Source organism: Pistacia vera, unplaced genomic scaffold (assembly GCF_008641045.1).
Source record: "Pistacia vera cultivar Batoury unplaced genomic scaffold, PisVer_v2 Contig18, whole genome shotgun sequence".
Taxonomy (NCBI): domain Eukaryota; kingdom Viridiplantae; phylum Streptophyta; class Magnoliopsida; order Sapindales; family Anacardiaceae; genus Pistacia; species Pistacia vera.
In genome coordinates, this window is record NW_022195898.1 from 154,474 (window position 1) to 175,170 (window position 20,697).

A 20,697-nucleotide genomic window follows, 5' to 3' on the forward strand; every position below is an offset into this window, starting at 1 on the left:
ACGTCGATGGGACTGGGATTTGCCGTAGGATTTTGGAGTGTTGTTTCGGTGCTTTGGTGATTAAGAAGTCTTGGAGACATGCTATTTTAGATTCATTGATGAATGAAGGTAGGCTCTCGTTGATCATTGAAGTTTACAAGGCTCGTTTACGGGGAAGACACCTAAAAGATAAAGAAGTAGCCATTGGAGAGGTAAAAATAATCTTCGATTGTTACTATATTCTTTTTTTCCTGGTTCGTTTTTCCTTTATCCTTCGTCATGTGTCAGCCAGGTCGTTGCAGTTAATAAAGCATGCTAAAAGGAGATGATGAAGATTTTTACAATCAAGGGGTGAACCATGTATATGTTTAAAAACTGTAATAGCTTGTCATGTGTATTCTGAAAATTTAAGTGTAGTTCCAGCTATTTGTATGTTCAAAACAAAACAATCATCGACCTCTATTCATAATCCATAATCTCTAGTAGTGCTTTTTCATTCTAGCTCTTACATCATTTATTCTTACCGCAGAAAGACAATGAACATAAGTGGACTGAAAAGGACAGTGAACATCAGCAAGCAGAGTTTAAAGATACAACAGGAAGATGAAATATTTCCGTTGGCCATTGTCATGTGCTTTATTCTTATTTCTCCTTTTTTTATCTTCTCCTTTATCTTAGCATCTCAGGTCATTGGTTAGTAATTAGCGTAGCAGGTTGGCAGCGTGATGAACCTTGATCCAACTTTCAAGGTACTGCATCTATCCTGTAAAATTGTGTTTCCTACTTCAGTACTTAAGAATATGATATTGAGTTGTATCCCTTTTCCAGACAAGGTAAATTGATAGTCAGATTCAAACACTTTTCTCCACAGAATGAATCAAGTAATTCTAGTATGTTTTGCATATATGATGTAAGCAGCTGATTTCAGAACTCTGAAACTAAATACAAACATGAATCATAGAAACACAGGAAAAAGAGAAGAGAGAGAGAGAGAACCCCAAACTTGCACTATAAATGATACAAAAAAAACTTAGTCCATAGATCAACTCTATTTTCTGTTCACAAAGACAACTGAAAAGGATGTCAGGTTTTAGCTTCTTACAGGTACACTAGTTTAGAAGTACAACTTCTGAAAGAAGTGAAGAGCTTCACTTACCATCCTCAAGCACTGGCGGAACTCAGCCCTTTTTTCCTCTCAGTAAAGCTCAGGCTGCGCATCAAACTTGGAATGCAGCACTGAGAGTATTGAGATGATTTCCCTTTCCTGGAATAGATTTCTCTATAAGGAGTTCTTTCACTATTGCAAACAGAATTTGGAACTAATTCATATGGACTTGTAGATTTTGGAGGGAGGTCAAAAACAGTTGGCTTGGCTTCCTGCTGACCATGTAAATTTTGATCTCCATCACTACAACCATCACTGAAACTCTCACGGAAGAGCTCAATCAGTTGTTTTTTCATATCCGTAGGAGATGGTTCAGGTAAGGAATTTGGCATCGGTGTGCTGTCCGTATAAACAATCTTATCCAGATGAGGAGTATCTATGGCGCTCTTATGGTGGATCGGAGAGTTGCCAGAAGATGGGGTAAGATCTGTTACATATACAATCTAATCAAAGATCCAAGATGGAATTGCAGCCTCTTCAGCTTTAGTTATCTAGAAATTGCAGTAAAGTAAAATGCAGATATTCGAAAACAGTAAAATAACTTTTTTCCTACAACAAACTGAATCTTACCACCATTGACACTGAAGTAATCTTCACAATCAGATTCTAACCAGGCTTGAGAATCGAAAAACATTTCCTCTTTACTACCTGCACACAAAATGTGCACATTCCATGCCAAGAAGGATTAGAAGCACATAGCCACAGACAGTTAAACACTACATTAAATTATAAATCGAAGTCACAAACAAACAAAAATACAAAACGTGAACGGAAAACCTTTAAATTGAACCATATGAACAATGCGTACAAAGAGTTCAGTAAACCTCCATAATTTGGCTGAAACAAAAATTTCCTAAGAGCATAATGATTGTACATGCTAATTCAATAACTACTATCTCTATGCATCTCACTACAATGTCTATTTTGATTATATAGACTTACACTTTAAAAATAGAATTATGTAAAGTCACCATATAATAAGCAGGGGAAACAAAATTTTTATAGAGAGAAAAATGAACCACAATCAAACATCATAAACAGATAATCAATAATTAAACAACCAAGACATGTAAAAAAAAAAATGGCAAAAAAGAAGATATATATGAAATTAGTAAACCAAGTTAGAATCATACTCAAACTCAAGTCTTGAAAACTAGCCTCATGTCCCATTTCTGTCGTTTGAGGCAAGAAACGGTGGCCAACGGTGTTTTGATCGATTTTGGTAGTTTTCTGCTTAGTGGGTGATTGAATTTGGACAGCAAGTTTCATTTCAGAGTTCAGTGAGTTCTTTTGAACTGTAACACAATTACCCATCTCTTAAACTGGATTTTATTGTCGAGAGTCTATTCATTCACATCAATAACTTCAAACTCGGTATTTCTAACTACCAGAAAGAGAGACAGAGAGACAGAGAGAGAGAGAGAGAAATGAAGAGGAACACTATTCTTTGGCTCTATGCTTGGAGGAGATAAAAGTTGTCAACTAAAATCTGGAGAGGAAGTCGATTGGTCTTGAAAGCGAAGTAATGGCATTGGCAGAAATGGGACCCTTTCTTTACTTTTATATTTATATTTATATTTAGTTTTCATTTTAACTCCATTAAATTTTTCCACTGTAAGCCTGCAACAAGACAATAACGAAAAGTAGCTTTTTGGTTGGTTCCACTTTCATTATTTGCCTGAGAAAGTCATCTATAGTGAGGCAATAATAGTACCATGGTTAGTGCTTGTACAGTGTTCAACTGCTACTGTTGAACAAAATATCAGATGGCAATGGACCAAATTTTTTTTCCATCTCATCGTCATGTCCTCATCAAATCTTTAAAAAAAAGAAAGAAACCCATCTGAAGAAAGTTGAAAACATTGTAAACCAACTCAATTTCTATAAATCATTTTACTGAAAGAAGGTAAACGAGTTAGTTCAGACTTTACTGACTATTACAAAGTTGATACAAATACAACAGGTCCACATCTTGAACTGTCTTACACGTTGAGCAATTATCCAACTGTAGATTTTTATGTCTCTATCTGGTGGTTAAATTTCAATTCACAGTGGTGGGACATTGTATTAATAACTCTTCTTTACTCATTGTAATCATCGTCAATTTAAGAAATGACCAAGGGGCAAGGATAACTACGCACATGTGGCTCTAAGAATAGCATAGACGAATTCAAACAAGATTTTTAGAGGCTCTTAATCTCCTCCTGAACCACAGATAATTATAGTAATAATAATATTCTTTCTGAGGTTGGGTTTTCTTGTAATCTTTTGGGGGAAAAGGGTTCAGCCATTTTGGACCACTTTTTGTGGGTTGTTTTTCCCATAAATATGATGTAAAATAACTTAGAAGTAATGACAAACAAGTAGCTTGGTAGTTATCGAATTTAAGATGAAGCAAAAAAAGCAATCATGTCATCACTGAAATTTGCTGGTGAGTGCAACAAAAGTGTAGGAAGCAAAAGCATATCATATCCCTTTTTTCATTTCCTTTTATATTTTGTTTGCTCCTATGTAGAATTCATTCTTCCATGGCTCAATCTTATAGGATATGAAATAACCATCAACAATGATATCCTTGCATCTTAAAGCAAATTCAATTGTGTAAAGGAAGGATCATTTTGAAGTAAGTCTCTAACTACAAGTCAATCAAATTACCTAACAAGCTAATCCCTTTTGTCATCTTGCTTCATGGCTATCGTTTTCGACGTGCCTTGGCTGTGGTGGGTACTGGGTAGTGTGTTTTTCTAGGGATTCCTGATCCTGATGGATGATGCTATAGGTATAAATTATAAATTCCCTCAACGGCAAAGCGTTTCTAAACATGACAATATCCACCAACATTGAAATTGTGGCTTCGGCCACTTTCTTTTCACTTTAGGTGTCTCTATATGGTTGGTTCATATACGAAATCTTCATCCAAGGTCATTGAATTGCCAGATATTATGTGCTAATTTGAAAACGAGAGCTGATTCAAATCAATGTATCACCAACTGTAAGCTATACATAATTATGTTGAGCCCTAAAATTCGTTAAATATCCTGATCCTCCAACAAATAACATCAATCAATCTCCAGACATGAGATGCTACAGGTATCTCATGTTCTACCAATATTTTTTTTCCTAAATCAGAACGATAATGATTCTATGTCAGCTGTTGTGAGGAGAATAAAAGGAGCATATTCAACAAAGGAAATAATACAATTACAGAAAGGGAATTAAATAACTTAGAAAATGTTTTACATGCATGTAATATAGCTGCTACACTCGACACACAACAAACCATAAGAGCCTATAGCAGTCCTCAGTTCCTGAGCTCCTCATAAATTGAAAATTTGCCACCAACAGAATACAAGAGTACAGAAAGCAATAGTCCTAGTAAAGCATCTGATCCGCAGTATACTTTTAAAATAATATGCATATAAATATATTCTTGTTGGAACAAAGGAAAAGCCAAAACAAGAGCTTACCATTGTTAGTTTATTATTGTTATTGTTGTTTTCATACAGTGTTTAATCCGTAATCAATGGTGGAAAAATTGTTCTCACTCTCTTGTCCTTTCTTTTGTTGTGCTACTGTTTTTTAATGAATTGCCAGCTCTCTCCGTCTCTCTTTTCTCTATATAAAAGCTAGAGTAATTCCACAAGTAAAACAGAATATCAAGCTATGAATTTCAAAGACATGGAGGAAAACAAGATGAGAACAAGAAGCTTTCGCCATGAAGACTATAATAACCGAAGGGTCTTCCTGCGGAGCTATCCTCTTCAATGGGGAAGCAAGAGCGAAGAAAACAATGAAGAAACATCGAAGGTCACTCACGAGAGCACTGAAAAGAAACCTATCAAGAAGACACCCCTTAAGGATATAATCCTATCTGTGTTCCACTGGGGAGGAGGGAAGGTTTTGGTCCTCAGGAGATTCAAGCACAAGTTCACAATTTACATCATTGCATGTGTCCCTGTGAGACTCAAGTCCCCTACTGCCCTAATTTCTGCTTGATCTATGCTTTCTTCCTTTTCTTCAGCTATATTTGACTGCTTGTATCAACAACACACCATCTTTATGTAAATAATGAGCGTTGACTCACTTCTTTGTATAAATATAGGTTGACATAGGTTACATCCAAATCAAGTCTAACCCACCACCCCAACCTCCCAAAAACTTACAGGCTTTTGATTAAAAATTATAAAATTTTGTAAAATGAACTTACTAGATAACCGAATTACTTCTTTTCCTTGACTTTTTTATTCAAAGGCTCTGGTTTTCTCAAAGATGGACGTAAAATAAAAGGAATTATATTAACATGATATTTATCTATCCATAATAAGTCATCTGGATGATTTTTTATATACAAAAATTAATAATTTTTGAAAGACAACTAACAAATTGCCAGAGAATACTGGCCTTAAAATCAAGATAGTAAGTTCAAAAGAGTGTCAACATAAACTCATTTTATCCCACAAATAATTGGATAACAAAAATTTGAAGAGTAAAATATTTCCGCACATGGAAAAGAATGCCCACGTAAAAAAAAAAGATGGAGCTGACTTCTGAAAACAGAAAATAATTGTTGATCAGAAAAAGATGATCGACACACCCATCGTGAAGCACCCTACAGCGACCCAGGGGCTCAAGTGCTCACCTTTATCAACAACCGCTCAAGGATGGATCAGCCTGTTGAATCATAATGCATGCAATTATAAGCAAAAAGTTGGCTCAAAAAAGAACAAGTCCAATCACGCTAGCAAGCTGCAAACCCCTAATGTGTTTCTGGGCCAAGATAAATAATATGACAGGTTTGACTGTTCACTCTAAGACTTGAGCTGAATAAAAACAATCTAGTCTCCATTAGGACCTAGAAATAGGAGAGCCTTGGCTATTAAAAAGGGTTCAAATCATGACAATCCCACAACTTAAAATACTCGAGCCCAAGCCTAATCCATTCGCATTCAAATCAGAGCTAAAATCATGCATTTTTAGAAAATCAAAATAGGAAGACAAACAATAATAGAAGGTGCATCAACATGGTACCTCATGATACCCTAAATCTAGACTAGCTTCTCAAGTAAAGTTTCTGCATCTAGTGGAATCTTCTAATGTGGTACACCCGACCCAGCTTCATTTAAATTACATATTTATTTATTTTTGCATTTATTGGGTAGGATTCCATCCTTGATTCCCAACCGCACCCTTTACCACCTAAAACCAATGGACTTTGGCCCCTTGTCTTTAACTTCCTTCTAATCTATACTTAAGAAAAGAAAACTATAGATTTATATGGTTTATTTTACTTCCATGTTCTGCACTCCTCTTGGTAATTATACAATAGTCATCTGAAAGTTTCTGAGTCCATCATCAACCTTTACATATACACGAATCATTTGTATGAATATTTCTAGCTTAGATAAATCAATTCTCGATTAAGAAAATCAAATCTGAAGCATTATTGCATAATCAACAAGAGGGTATTAGTAATAAATCAATTTTTTGTTCAACTTCTTTTAACATTTGGCAATTAAGAATAATAAAACCTAAAAGTTAAAAAAGCAAAAGAAAAACACATTGTAGTGTAGTCCAACAGTAGAATGGTGATCTAGCTAGGGAAGCCTACCTATCCTGGCAGCTTTCCAGGAGAAACCACGATACCTGTCAGATAAGCAATTTACAGATATTAGTGAGCACTGTCACCACTTTCTTCAGATAAAAAAGGAGACCAAGAATACACAAAGTACTGTTAAAAAAAAAAAAAAAAATGTTATAACAACTATCCATGTTAAACAAAAATAAATTAAATCTTCGATAGACCACTTATAAGTAAATTTCAAAAAGATGCAGCAAAACATGACCTTAAAACATGGGTCCCACCTCTCACAACTTGAAGTAGTCTAAATATTAATTTCAGCAGCAAGTTAAATGGCACGGGGCGAAGAAGGGCGTAAGAAGAGGAACATTATTTAGAAATGTATGTCTTCTAATCACTATACATAGTGGGATTCAACAAAGGATTACAATGGTTGAGGCTGACAGTTTGCACTGCCCAAATGATGGCTCAACAATTGGAGGGGTTTCCTCCTGTTAAAGGGCGAAACGCCTGATATATTCTCTCAAGCAGTAGTAAACTAGCCACCAAAGCCCCCCACTCGGCACTGAAAGCATTGAACTCTGGGCAACCAGGAGATGACCTGAGACTTACAATAGAGATGCTTTCCAAAAATTCATCCAACACAACCGAAATTGATAAAGATATGTCTCATTTTATTAAAATTCAAACCTTGAAATTTCAAGTTTCTCATACAAAGCCTCCTGCAAATCTAGTATTCATGAAACCTATTATTCAAACACACACATACACAAAATTAAAAGGAAAAAAACAAACCTACAAAGTAGATTGACACAAGGAACATACCCAGTTCTCTGTTCAAGGAGTGCTGGAAATTGCAGTTTTAAAAAAGGGCACGTACAAATTCCCAACATCTGAACTGTCAGAAACGAACGGAAATTGAATAGTGCCGACTGTTAAAACCAATGACACCGGTGTTAAAATTCACTTCTCATTAAATCAGTGAATTATAAACTTTTCAAATTCAAAAACAACATGTTCTTTATCAGTTTAGCTTCTTCTCAACTGATCACAGCTTCTCACTACTAATCTACAAACATGCAAAAATAAGAAGAAATGAAAGTTACAGATGAAAAATTTACGGAAGATTAAACACTACTTAATCAAACGAACTATAAGAAGAAGAGTAACGAGAAAGCGGGAATTTAGTGAAACTGAATCCAGATTATCCAGAATTCCAACAGAAACAAGTTTCCTGCTTTTAATCGAGCCCTAGATATATAAGAAGGAGAAGAAAAAAAGGCGCCAAGGCCGTCAGTCAGCAAATCGTGGTTTGCCACGTAATCTTAATAATTAATTATAGCACGAAATATGTAATACAATATCAATAATACATAATTGAGATAATAGAAAGCCATTAAATACTATATTAAGCTAATTTCAAAAGTTTACGTATAAAATCAGAATGTATAAATATTAAGTTAATTTTACAACATAATTATTAATTTTGACCAGATATTATGTGCTAATTTGAAAACGAGAGCTGATTCAAATCAATGTATCACCAACTGTAAGCTATACATAATTATGTTGAGCCCTAAAATTCGTTAAATATCCTGATCCTCCAACAAATAACATCAATCAATCTCCAGACATGAGATGCTACAGGTATCTCATGTTCTACCAATATTTTTTTTCCTAAATCAGAACGATAATGATTCTATGTCAGCTGTTGTGAGGAGAATAAAAGGAGCATATTCAACAAAGGAAATAATACAATTACAGAAAGGGAATTAAATAACTTAGAAAATGTTTTACATGCATGTAATATAGCTGCTACACTCGACACACAACAAACCATAAGAGCCTATAGCAGTCCTCAGTTCCTGAGCTCCTCATAAATTGAAAATTTGCCACCAACAGAATACAAGAGTACAGAAAGCAATAGTCCTAGTAAAGCATCTGATCCGCAGTATACTTTTAAAATAATATGCATATAAATATATTCTTGTTGGAACAAAGGAAAAGCCAAAACAAGAGCTTACCATTGTTAGTTTATTATTGTTATTGTTGTTTTCATACAGTGTTTAATCCGTAATCAATGGTGGAAAAATTGTTCTCACTCTCTTGTCCTTTCTTTTGTTGTCCTACTGTTTTTTAATGAATTGCCAGCTCTCTCCGTCTCTCTTTTCTCTATATAAAAGCTAGAGTAATTCCACAAGTAAAACAGAATATCAAGCTATGAATTTCAAAGACATGGAGGAAAACAAGATGAGAACAAGAAGCTTTCGCCATGAAGACTATAATAACCGAAGGGTCTTCCTGCGGAGCTATCCTCTTCAATGGGGAAGCAAGAGCGAAGAAAACAATGAAGAAACATCGAAGGTCACTCACGAGAGCACTGAAAAGAAACCTATCAAGAAGACACCCCTTAAGGATATAATCCTATCTGTGTTCCACTGGGGAGGAGGGAAGGTTTTGGTCCTCAGGAGATTCAAGCACAAGTTCACAATTTACATCATTGCATGTGTCCCTGTGAGACTCAAGTCCCCTACTGCCCTAATTTCTGCTTGATCTATGCTTTCTTCCTTTTCTTCAGCTATATTTGACTGCTTGTATCAACAACACACCATCTTTATGTAAATAATGAGCGTTGACTCACTTCTTTGTATAAATATAGGTTGACATAGGTTACATCCAAATCAAGTCTAACCCACCACCCCAACCTCCCAAAAACTTACAGGCTTTTGATTAAAAATTATAAAATTTTGTAAAATGAACTTACTAGATAACCGAATTACTTCTTTTCCTTGACTTTTTTATTCAAAGGCTCTGGTTTTCTCAAAGATGGACGTAAAATAAAAGGAATTATATTAACATGATATTTATCTATCCATAATAAGTCATCTGGATGATTTTTTATATACAAAAATTAATAATTTTTGAAAGACAACTAACAAATTGCCAGAGAATACTGGCCTTAAAATCAAGATAGTAAGTTCAAAAGAGTGTCAACATAAACTCATTTTATCCCACAAATAATTGGATAACAAAAATTTGAAGAGTAAAATATTTCCGCACATGGAAAAGAATGCCCACGTAAAAAGATGGACCTTACTTCTGAAAACAGAAAATAATTGTTGATCAGAAAAAGATGATCGACACACCCATCGTGAAGCACCCTACAGCGACCCAGGGGCTCAAGCGCTCACCTTTATCAACAACCGCTCAAGGATGGATCAGCCTGTTGAATCATAATGCATGCAATTATAAGCAAAAAGTTGGCTCAAAAAAGAACAAGTCCAATCACACTAGCAAGCTGCAAACCCCTAATGTGTTTCTGGGCCAAGATAAATAATATGACAGGTTTGACTGTTCACACTAAGACTTGAGCTGAATAAAAACAATCTAGTCTCCATTAGGACCTAGAAATAGGAGAGCCTTGGCTATTAGAAAGGGTTCAAATCATGACAATCCCACAACTTAAAATACTCGAGCCCAAGCCTAATCCATTCGCATTCAAATCAGAGCTAAAATCATGCATTTTTAGAAAATCAAAATAGGAAGACAAACAATAATAGAAGGTGCATCAACATGGTACCTCATGATACCCTAAATCTAGACTAGCTTCTCAAGTAAAGTTTCTACATCTAGTGGAATCTTCTAATGTGGTACACCCTACCCAGCTTCATTTAAATTACATATTTATTTATTTTTGCATTTATTGGGTAGGATTCCATCACTGATTCCCAACCGCACCCTTTACCACCTAAAATCAATGGACTTTGGCCCCTTGTCTTTAACTTCCTTCTAATCTATACTTAAGAAAAGAAAACTATAGATTTATATGGTTTATTTTACTTCCATGTTCTGCACTCCTCTTGGTAATTATACAATAGTCATCTGAAAGTTTCTGAGTCCATCATCAACCTTTACATATACACGAATCATTTGTATGAATATTTCTAGCTTAGATAAATCAATTCTAGATTAAGAAAATCAAATCTGAAGCATTATTGCATAATCAACAAGAGGGTATTAGTAATAAATCAATTTTTTATTCAGCTTCTTTTAACATTTGGCAATTAAGAATAATAAAACCTAAAAGTTAAAAAAGCAAAAGAAAAACACATTGTAGTGTAGTCCAACAGTAGAATGGTGATCTAGCTAGGGAAGCCTACCTATCCTGGCAGCTTTCCAGGAGAAACCACGATACCTGTCAGATAAGCAATTTACAGATATTAGTGAGCACTGTCACCACTTTCTTCAGATAAAAAAGGAGACCAAGAATACACAAAGTACTGTTAAAAAAAAAAAAAAAAATGATACAACAACTATCCATGTTAAACAAAAATAAAAATAAATTAAATCTTCGATAGACCACTTATAAGTAAATTTCAAAAGATGCAGCAAAACATGACCTTAAAACATGGGTCCCACCTCTCACAACTTGAAGTAGTCTAAATATTAATTTCAGCAGCAAGTCAAATGGCACAGGGCGAAGAAGGGCGTAAGAAGAGGAACATTATTTAGAAATGTATGTCTTCTAATCACTATACATAGTGGGATTCAACAAAGGATTACAATGGTTGAAGCTGACAGTTTGCACTGCCCAAATGATGGCTCAACAATTGGAGGGGTTTCCTCCTGTTAAAGGGCGAAACGCCTGATATATTCTCTCAAGCAGTAGTAAATTAGCCACCAAAGCCCCCCACTCGGCACTGAAAGCATTGAACTCTGGGCAACCAGGAGATGACCTGAGACTTATAATAGAGATGCTTTCCAAAAATTCATCCAACACAACCGAAATTGATAAAGATATGTCTCATTTTATTAAAATTCAAACCTTGAAATTTCAAGTTTCTCATACAAAGCCTCCTGCAAATCTAGTATTCATGAAACCTATTATTCAAACACACACATACACAAAATTAAAAGGAAAAAAACAAACCTACAAAGTAGATTGACACAAGGAACATAGCCAGTTCTCTGTTCAAGAAGTGCTGGAAATTGCAGTTTTAAAAAAGGGCACGTACAAATTCCCAACATCTGAACTGTCAGAAACGAACGGAAATTGAATAGTGCCGACTGTTAAAACCAATGACACCGGTGTTAAAATTTACTTCTCATTAAATCAGTGAATTATAAACTTTTCAAATTCAAAAACAACATGTTCTTTACCATTTTAGCTTCTTCTCAACTGATCAGAGCTTCTCACTACTAATGTACAAACATGCAAAAATAAGAAGAAATGAAAGTTACAGATGAAAAATTTATGGAAGATTAAACACTACTTAATCAAACGAACTATAAGACGAAGAGTAACAAGAAAGCGGGAATTTAGTGAAACTGAATCCAGATTGTCCAGAATTCCAACAGAAACAAGTTTCTTGCTTTTATTCGAGCCCTAGATATATAAGAAGGAGAAGATAAAAATGCGCCAAGGCCGTCAGTCAGCAAATCGTGGTTTGCCACGTAATCTTAATAATTAATTATAGCACGAAATATGTAATACAATATCAATAATATATAATTGAGATGATAGAAAGCCATTAAATACTATATTAAGCTAATTTCAAAAGGTTACGTATAAAATCAGAATGTATAAATATTAAGTTAATTTTACAACATAATTATTAATTTTAGAGATCGAAAATTGTACATGCTTTTGCTTAAAGCCAGGTTGATAACTCCATTATTGGTTTTAAATTTTCTTTTTATTTGTCCAAGTAAACTGTAAAATATTTCTCTCCGAACGTGTTTCAAAATTCAAACTATAAACATTAAGTTTAACGTTAGGATCACACATCATATTTGTGACTTACCTTATAACATTAAATTTGTAAAATGCTTAAAAACCACAAAAATTAGTTAAAATTCATACAAACTGACCGTAATTTTAATTGAATAATATTCTGGCAAATAAGGGGGAAATGCATCCTGAATACGTAATATTGACATCAACAAACTCTTTTTTTTTTTTTTTTTTTTTTTGCTTTTTAAAATTCTTTTTAGGATAACAGTAACAAATGAGAACAACTTTGTTCATCATATTTAACGTAATTATTTCTCTCTGTAATCAATGACAGTTAGTTACACGGCATAATTTACATTTACAAACCGAGCTTCTTTGGTCTGAGGTAGGTAGAGCCACCCTGGCGCAAACCCGGCATCGACACTTGTTGCTGCTCCTTTGCCCTCTTATTCTTCTCTCTCTCCTTGTTTCTTCTTTCTTCCTCTGCTTGTTCCTTCTTCAAATTTTCCATCTCCTCCTCCATAGCAGTTTTCCCTTCCTTCTGTTTTTTCTTATGCTCCAACATCGATGTATCGGAATCCTTCACAGTGAAAAACATTGGTCCTAGCTCAGCCAACCAATGAGGCTCTACAGCTGTAGCACATTGCATGTACTCCTTGGTCGTCAAAATCAATTCATGATAAACCAGATACTCTGGAGTGTATCCCAAACCATAAATAGCACTGCTTGGGTGCAGATGGCAGGGCATTCCGTTCCTGCAATTTACATACTCCCCAACTCCCTTTAATCTTGCGGCATTGTGGAAGTATGCAGAACAGATGGCTTTTCTGACGATGTCATAATCATGTCCGCTAGATGTTAGCGGGATTTTCAGTGTCTTGAGAATATCCAGCAGCTGAGATCTCACCTCTCTAGCCTTTCGCAAGGATTTAACATGCAAATAATGATCACTACACCAGTCTCCCCGATACTGGTGCTCCTTCCATTGCTGGTAAACATAAAGCAGAGTTAAATGGTCAGATTCTTGCACAAAAAATTTCTCTCTTGCAGCATCACTCTCCTCTGCCCTATCCTTAGGCCGGAAGAATACTGATGGCACTGAAAGCATTGATACAATAGTCAAAACCTCATCAAGGCATCCTAGTTGCTCACCCATCAAGAGCATCTTAGCAAGTGGGGGGTCCAATGGGAATTCCACCATTTTCCAGCCAAGATCAGTTAAGCCCCCAACATTGTTAAGTGCACCTAACACCCACAACTGATACATAGAATTCAAGATGTTATCCGCCGGAGGTGGGTCCATGAAGTCAAAATCCAGCAAGTTATCAACTTTAAGGGACTTGAGTAACAACACCACATTACCAAGGTTGGTTCTCTGAATCTCTGGCACAGGACTTGGCAGCAATTCATTCAGGTATGCACTTTCTGTATACAGACGATAACATGTACCTGGCCCAGTTCTACCAGCACGTCCAGCTCGCTGGTCAGCAGCAGCACGGCTGACAGGGAAAACTTGAAGAGCATCCATACCCATTTTAGGGTTGTAAACTTTCATTTTACCATAACCTGTGTCAATGACATAATAAATTCCATCTACAGTCAGCGATGTCTCAGCAATGTTGGTGGCAACAATGCATTTGCGAGCCCCCTCTTCAGCTTTCTGGAATATCTTGGCTTGCAAGTCAGCCGGCAACTGGGAGTATATTGGGAGTATCTCAAGTTTAGAAACCTCTCTCTTGGTGGTGGAGACAAGCTGTTCCATGCGCTCTGCAAGGGCATGACAGGCTGCCTCAATCTCATCTTGGCCAGTCATGAAGATTAGGATGTCACCTGGGGAGCTGGTGATGTGAATTGTCATGGCCTGCTTCACTGCTGCTTCCACATAGTCTTCACAGGGAGTTTTACTGTACAAAACATTGACCGGAAATGTTCTCCCAGGAATGTGGAAAATTGGTACACTGCAAACAAATTCAAAAATATATGTCATTTAGGTGCAGGAGATGCCAACACACCCAAATACTAATAAAATATGTTAATGAAAAACATACCTCCCAAAGAAATTTGAAAACTTCTCCGCATTTAGAGTTGCAGATGTTACGATGAGCTTGAAATCACGACGACGGGCAACCACTTTTTTCAGTATCCCAAACAGGACATCCGTGCTTAGAGATCTCTCATGTGCTTCATCCATCACAATAACACTGCAACAGTTACAATCATGACAATAAATAATTTTGTTTTGATCACAGATACCAGAGTTAAACATATGGATGGAAAAAGATATAAAAATCACAGTTCCCATACCGATACTTGTCAAGATCTGAATCTTTCAAAGTTTCACGGAGAAGCACTCCATCAGTCATGTACTACAAAATTAAAGATGCATAGTTTTAGCGAAGTATCATAACCAAACCACAATGAAACAATTGAAAAAACTTGAGAAATGTGCCCAACGACCTATAATTCAATAAGCCATATCAAGGTATATATAGTTCTATGGGTAACTTTTATGCCAGAGACAATTAAGCATCAGCGAAATATTGAAAAAACACATTTGCTGAGCATCAGTGCCACAACAGATATCAAAAGTAGAAGACTAACAGAACCACTTACCTTAATTATGGTGTTTGGCCCAGTCACGTCCTCAAAACGAATGGCATAACCGACCTTGTCACCTAACTCAGTTTCCATTTCTTCACTGACTCTCTTTGCCACACTCATAGCGGCCACACGCCTAGGTTGGGTACAACCCACAACACCATTCGTGGTGTATCCATCTTCATGTAAGAACTGTAAACAATATCCACATGTCAAATTCAGTTTATTTGGCACATAACTTAAACCATTACAAAACTTCCAAACATGGAAATACCTGTGTCAGTTGAGTTGTCTTCCCAGAGCCAGTTTCTCCAACAACAACAACCACCTGATTTTCACGTATTACCTATCCAATAGACATTTGAAAGATTAAGAATGAACACTATCATTATAATGTTAAATTCAAAGCCAAACGAAATTCATGGAACAGCCAAAATTCAAAGCCAAACGAAATTCATGGAACAGCCAAAAGTAGAGGACAAAAATAAACAAAGAAAGAAAGATGATAAGAATTTTCCCCCCATTTGTGACTCAAAAGATCAGGCGATAGAAATAGATAATAAAAAGTCCTCCAACCTAGTTCTTTTGAGAATCCATGCTATATTGGCGCTCAAATATCAAGTAATAAGACCAAACAATAGTTATCAAGAAACCTTTCAAATTCTGAAGAACCACTACTAGAAGAGACTAATTGGATGGTGATTCAGCAACTCATTAACTAAACTACCGTATACTGTGGAAAGTAAGCTAATATCAAGAAAAGAAAATACCACACCTGCAATAGTTCATCACGAACTGAATATATGGGTAGATACTGCCGCTGCTCTGCAATGGTTTTGGATTTTGCAAAGTCACTCACAGCCTCTTCCTTTTTCATGTGTTGTGAAAATTTTGCATCTTCCTTGAAATCAACTTCACCTTGTTCACCTACATCAGCCGTATCTGCATCAATCTAGCATAAAACATGTAATGAGATTAAGGAAAATGAAACATATTATTGGACAGAGAGATTCAAAAAGTTGCATAGTTATTAAACCGTACATACCTGTTCTGCTGTTTTCTCCACACCCAATAAATTACCCAAATTTGAGCCTGCAAGTTCCCAAAATCGTTGACGTGATTTATTCATGCTCTGTTTCTCACGCATTTCTCTAACCAAAGCAGATCCTTTGCGCGAAATTATAGCCATGTCTGATGTGGGGTCTTTTATGGGCATTATAGGCTCTGCTTGTTTAGTGAAAACAATTCTGCCATCCAGGAAAGGAGGTTTTGTATCTGGACAGTAAACAGAAAATTTCAGCTAAATGATACAGCAGTCATCTATGCCCGTACTGTAAATCTGGTACACCTGCATTAGTGGATTGAAAATGCTTATCATGAAGTTTTTTCTTACCATGTACAAGAAGAATAACCTTGTGTTCTTCCTCATCATCAAACTCAGTCGACAACTCAGTACCTCTTACAGCTCCAGATCTCAAAAGCTGCCTCTCTTCCCACTGATGATTATCAGCAGTAATCTGAGACAACTTTTTGCTCTGAGCAAATGACATCCTAGTTCCGTCTTTTCGAACCTGCACAATAAACCACAAGTTGCTTATAGAATAATACTTTCCAGAAAATTCAGATCACCATGTCAAACAGTTCATAAATTTGTTGAGGAATCCAATAATAGGAATATCCATAGAAGCCAATGCTGGGACCAACAAGAAAAGAAATGACTTCAGAGAGCAACTAGGTACAGGGTACATTAAACATGCAAACCAACATATGATGGTATGCTTAAAGCACCATACATGGACCTCCACACATTCAGAAAGATAGCCAGAAAGGTTATGACAGAAATTATTTTTCTTGGTTTTATTACATAAAATTATCACGAATATCCATTATACAATTATAAAGGGCATGTGTGCCAGAAATAGCTGTCACTTCACAGGCATTTAGAACGTACCAGTCTTTTAGCCAACTCCACCTCTTTCTTTTGGAAAGAAGCGTCATCCCCAAGAAAAAATGAGGAGCTATCCCCATCAAATGTATTTCCTTCATCTCTGTCATACCTGTGCAGCAAAATTCATAGTCGTTGTTAGTTCACTATAAGGTAGTATATGTAAACACCATGAAAGAAAAATTGTAATAGGATAGCATATTGATAAAGGATCAAGGACCACAAAAAGAACATTCCTTAGAAGAGCAACACTTAGTCAAATTAAAGTAAACAATCAAACTGCAAGGGTTAATTACATTTTGGTCCCTGTGGCTTTTGACTACTAATTTAAGGACTTTTTTTTTTTTCAAATGATATAGCAGTCATCCTTAAAGGTTTCATTGTATAAATACCAAGTTATCAAGACCAACAAACATAAATAAATTGCATTTCTCAAATGAATATAATCAGTAAATTACCATGCTCTGTCAGAATTGTATTCCATCTCCAGACGCATACTTTCAGTTATCTCATAATTGTCTTCTTTAGAAGAATAAGTTCTATCTTCTTCATCCTACAAATACAATAATAAGCATAAAATTAAGAATAATGTGGTTGGCAATGAAAGATAGCTTGTAATATTGATCAGCTCTGAAATGCAAAAAACATAACAAAGATTAACAACCCCCCCGTCCTCTCTTCTTTCCAGACAAGAGTAAGCGAAAAAAAAAAAAAACAAACACAACCACCATTGCCATTCCAAAGGGAAAAGAGGAGAGAAAGATTGACACAAGAACAAATAGAGTACCTCAAATGATTGTGAATTTTCAGTAGAAAATGAAAGTGGATGGGACTTCCTACTGTATCCAGAAGCTGAAGATCTAACTGAGGATCCAGATGCACGTATTGGAACTGGAGAGGGAGAAATATGGTCCCATGGAGAGGCAGCATAACCTACAGTAATTCAGAGTCAATAATTTTGCCCAGAATAGACAAAGAAAGCTATAATTGTTGTATTTGTCACCTAAACATGCAAATTTAATATTTAAATAGAGATTTCACATATGCAAAAATCATACCAGTCGAACGAGGTGTTGACAAGGGAGAAACTAATCGAGCATCAGGTGAGGCCCCAACAAACATTGGAGAAGGAGAAGGTTGATGGCGCCTACTGGAATTAGAGTAACTTTCCCGACGTGGTGTTTCTTCCCATTCCCATCTACCATCATCCCAATCAGACCTGCCTGCAAGTCCACAGGTTAAAATTAAAAGCAACATCTTTATTCTATAACAATTATTGGTAGTGATATATTGTTTTACCAGAAAATTAACAAAGTCACACAAATTTAAAATTCCTTCCTTGATAAGAAAGCAAAAAATTTCAAATTCTTTTGTAGATATCATAAACAAGTTGTGGTTTGAGTCCATATAATAAAAAGGAAAGAATATATGCAAACATTAACATATGAAAATATCCACTGGATGTATGTACGTACATTTGGGATTCCCTAATTTGTATTCCACAAGAATATTTCTAAAATTTCTGAGACTTCACTTCTCAAAACTGGAAATAATGAGAACGATACAAAGAATTTAATAATATAACTATAGCCATGAATACTGAACACAAAGATTATTGCACATTGATTCTAAATGCTTGGAAATATAAAATAAGTAACAAATTAGCTATGTTCCTCAAAATGTAAGAATATGATAAAGTAATATTAAAGAAAACAAAATCATGTGTAATAAAGTGTGCCAAATTCTATATTTGATAGAGAGAAAGAAGTTTGAAGCACAAACTAAGTGAGGAAGTATCACATACCAGGTGTCCTTCTTGAACCTTCATATCTGCTTCGTTTTCTCCCATATTCTCCACTGGAATCCAATTCATATCGACCACGTGTTTCCCTTCCATGATACCGCTCCTTGCTATCATAACTGTCTCTCCGGCTGACCCCCCTGCTTTCACTTCTAGAATCATCCTTGTAATATCTTCTCTCACTACCACTGCCGTTCCTGTCATACCTAGAACTTGTAGAAGCACTCAAGGAACTCCCAGTAGAAGATGAAACCTTCAATTGAAAAGCCATATCAGTACCACTAATAATTGATGATAAAACAACAGCAAAGAAACATTAATAATGGAATATTAATTTACATCTAACGATGCATGTTCATTTGAGCGATGAATCCCACTTGAATCACCACTTCGTCTCCCTGAAGTCTTTGTATTTTCTGCAATAAGAGAATTAATAATTGGATGGGGATATTAGAACCTTTGTTTCCCTTATAAATATATATATGTATACACACACACACACTAGAGAGAGAGAGAGAGAGAGAGCAATATAAAAGCAAACAAAAGGTGACAAAAAATGGTTACCTGAATCAATTATCTCACTCACAGATGAAGCTGTTTCACGATACCGCCTACGAGCATGATTGCGGACACCATTTATGATGTTACTGCCTACCTCATCTATTTCAGACGATTCAAGCTTCTCCTCCTCGTCAACTGATGCTGCAAGGGAAGCAACTCTTGGGACCTTGAACCCACCATCACTATTAGAACCTCCCCATTTTCCATTAGCACGTGCCTGTAGCCCTATTATATTGTAAGTTTTAATTAGCAAAGGCAAGAAAATGGATTGCATAACTTTCAAAAAAACAAAAAAAAGGGTAATCACACCACAAGTTGAACTTGAGTTCCATTTTGAGATCATTCTACAGCAGACAAGAACTGATGTTGGAGTGCACACATATGATATAGATAAAAACAAAATAGACAATAACAATCATGAAACAGACCCGCAACATGGCAACAAAGAACTGAACCTACTACACCTTCTTCAAGGTTTATTAGTTTTGTTCTCAAGTAGACTCAATCCATCACTTTGTCACAAAAACATATTCTTAACCTCTATTTGAGCAAACTAGTATTTATGTTCACCAAAGAAAGCAAAGAAAGCAGCAACAGCCGAATATAAGACAATACCAATATCTTGATAAAAAATTAAATTCCACAGCCAAAAAAATCATACCTAACTGAGATTTTGCCTCAGGGGCTCTATATATCGGCCGTTCCTTATTTGGTACAAATAATCCCCCACCAGTCGTCTCCTCGGGTTCCAACAGTTCAGTTGTTTTGTCCAGGTCAACAGGCTTAGCAACCCCCTCTCGTTTCTAAAGGAATCGCAAAACATTATATTAACAGTGTGCCAATAATGCAAACGATAAACAGAATTACAAATTTACTTAATCAAATTCTCGTACTAACCTCCATCTAAATTAATTAAAAATCCAAAGACACTCAAACTTCACCGCGACTTTGCCTGGCAATATATTCAATAATCCAATTAAAACTATGCCGTCAATATTTTCAAACTAGATTGTTAGTAAGAATAACAATTAGGATGCCTGATCAGAAAAAAAAAATCCTAACAAGTCACAAGAATGGACCAAAAACCCTGATTAAAGAACCAATTAATTCCAGGTTTTGTGATTCAATGCATTCAGTGAAATCGAAAACTGAAAAAGAAATATAAAGCGAAAAGAATTCGTGGCATACCTGTTGAAGTGCAAAGTAAAGTCTCGGTAGAATTACGGAGGAAGAACTGAGAAGCAGACTTGCTACGCCCAATAACAATAATTCAAGTATAACACAAAGTGAGGGCTGCTGAATTTTTGTTTTAATTTCGATTTATCACCGACTTGGC

The 20,697-nt window shown here is 35.8% G+C and overlaps 4 protein-coding genes across 5 annotated transcripts; all 4 read right to left on the bottom strand.

Moving 5' to 3' along the window:
• Positions 1 to 994: 994 nt before the first annotated feature.
• On the bottom strand, positions 995 to 2,652 carry LOC116126452 (uncharacterized protein At3g27210-like). Its single transcript, XM_031412145.1, has 3 exons — positions 2,278 to 2,652; positions 1,715 to 1,792; positions 995 to 1,571 (listed from the first exon to the last, which is right to left on the bottom strand). The coding sequence occupies exons 1-3, from the start codon at positions 2,456 to 2,458 to the stop codon at positions 1,141 to 1,143; spliced, it is 690 nt and encodes a 229-aa protein (XP_031268005.1). The 5' UTR covers positions 2,459 to 2,652; the 3' UTR covers positions 995 to 1,140.
• A 3,063-nt stretch (positions 2,653 to 5,715) lies between these two features.
• Positions 5,716 to 8,284, bottom strand: LOC116126462 (protein kish-like). Its single transcript, XM_031412151.1, has 4 exons — positions 8,267 to 8,284; positions 7,548 to 7,654; positions 6,753 to 6,787; positions 5,716 to 5,783 (listed from the first exon to the last, which is right to left on the bottom strand). The coding sequence occupies exons 1-4, from the start codon at positions 8,282 to 8,284 to the stop codon at positions 5,716 to 5,718; spliced, it is 228 nt and encodes a 75-aa protein (XP_031268011.1).
• Positions 8,285 to 9,845: 1,561 nt separating this feature from the next.
• Positions 9,846 to 12,662, bottom strand: LOC116126463 (protein kish-like). Its single transcript, XM_031412152.1, has 4 exons — positions 12,594 to 12,662; positions 11,684 to 11,789; positions 10,883 to 10,918; positions 9,846 to 9,913 (listed from the first exon to the last, which is right to left on the bottom strand). Exons 1-4 carry the CDS (start codon positions 12,660 to 12,662, stop codon positions 9,846 to 9,848), a joined length of 279 nt encoding a protein of 92 aa, XP_031268012.1.
• A 79-nt stretch (positions 12,663 to 12,741) lies between these two features.
• LOC116126434 (pre-mRNA-splicing factor ATP-dependent RNA helicase DEAH7) lies at positions 12,742 to 20,697 on the bottom strand. Of its 2 annotated transcripts, XM_031412125.1 has the most exons (19): positions 20,550 to 20,697; positions 20,259 to 20,313; positions 20,023 to 20,164; positions 19,365 to 19,586; positions 19,140 to 19,216; positions 18,804 to 19,053; positions 18,058 to 18,222; positions 17,787 to 17,932; positions 17,458 to 17,552; positions 17,006 to 17,111; positions 16,448 to 16,625; positions 16,100 to 16,329; positions 15,830 to 16,006; positions 15,329 to 15,400; positions 15,070 to 15,246; positions 14,761 to 14,822; positions 14,505 to 14,657; positions 13,609 to 14,414; positions 13,258 to 13,444 (listed from the first exon to the last, which is right to left on the bottom strand). In XM_031412125.1, the coding sequence occupies exons 2-19, from the start codon at positions 20,262 to 20,264 to the stop codon at positions 13,407 to 13,409; spliced, it is 3,102 nt and encodes a 1,033-aa protein (XP_031267985.1). In that variant the 5' UTR covers positions 20,265 to 20,313; positions 20,550 to 20,697; the 3' UTR covers positions 13,258 to 13,406. The 2 variants fall into 2 exon arrangements, with proteins under 2 accessions (XP_031267984.1, XP_031267985.1); XM_031412124.1 differs by having other exon boundaries at positions 12,742 to 14,414.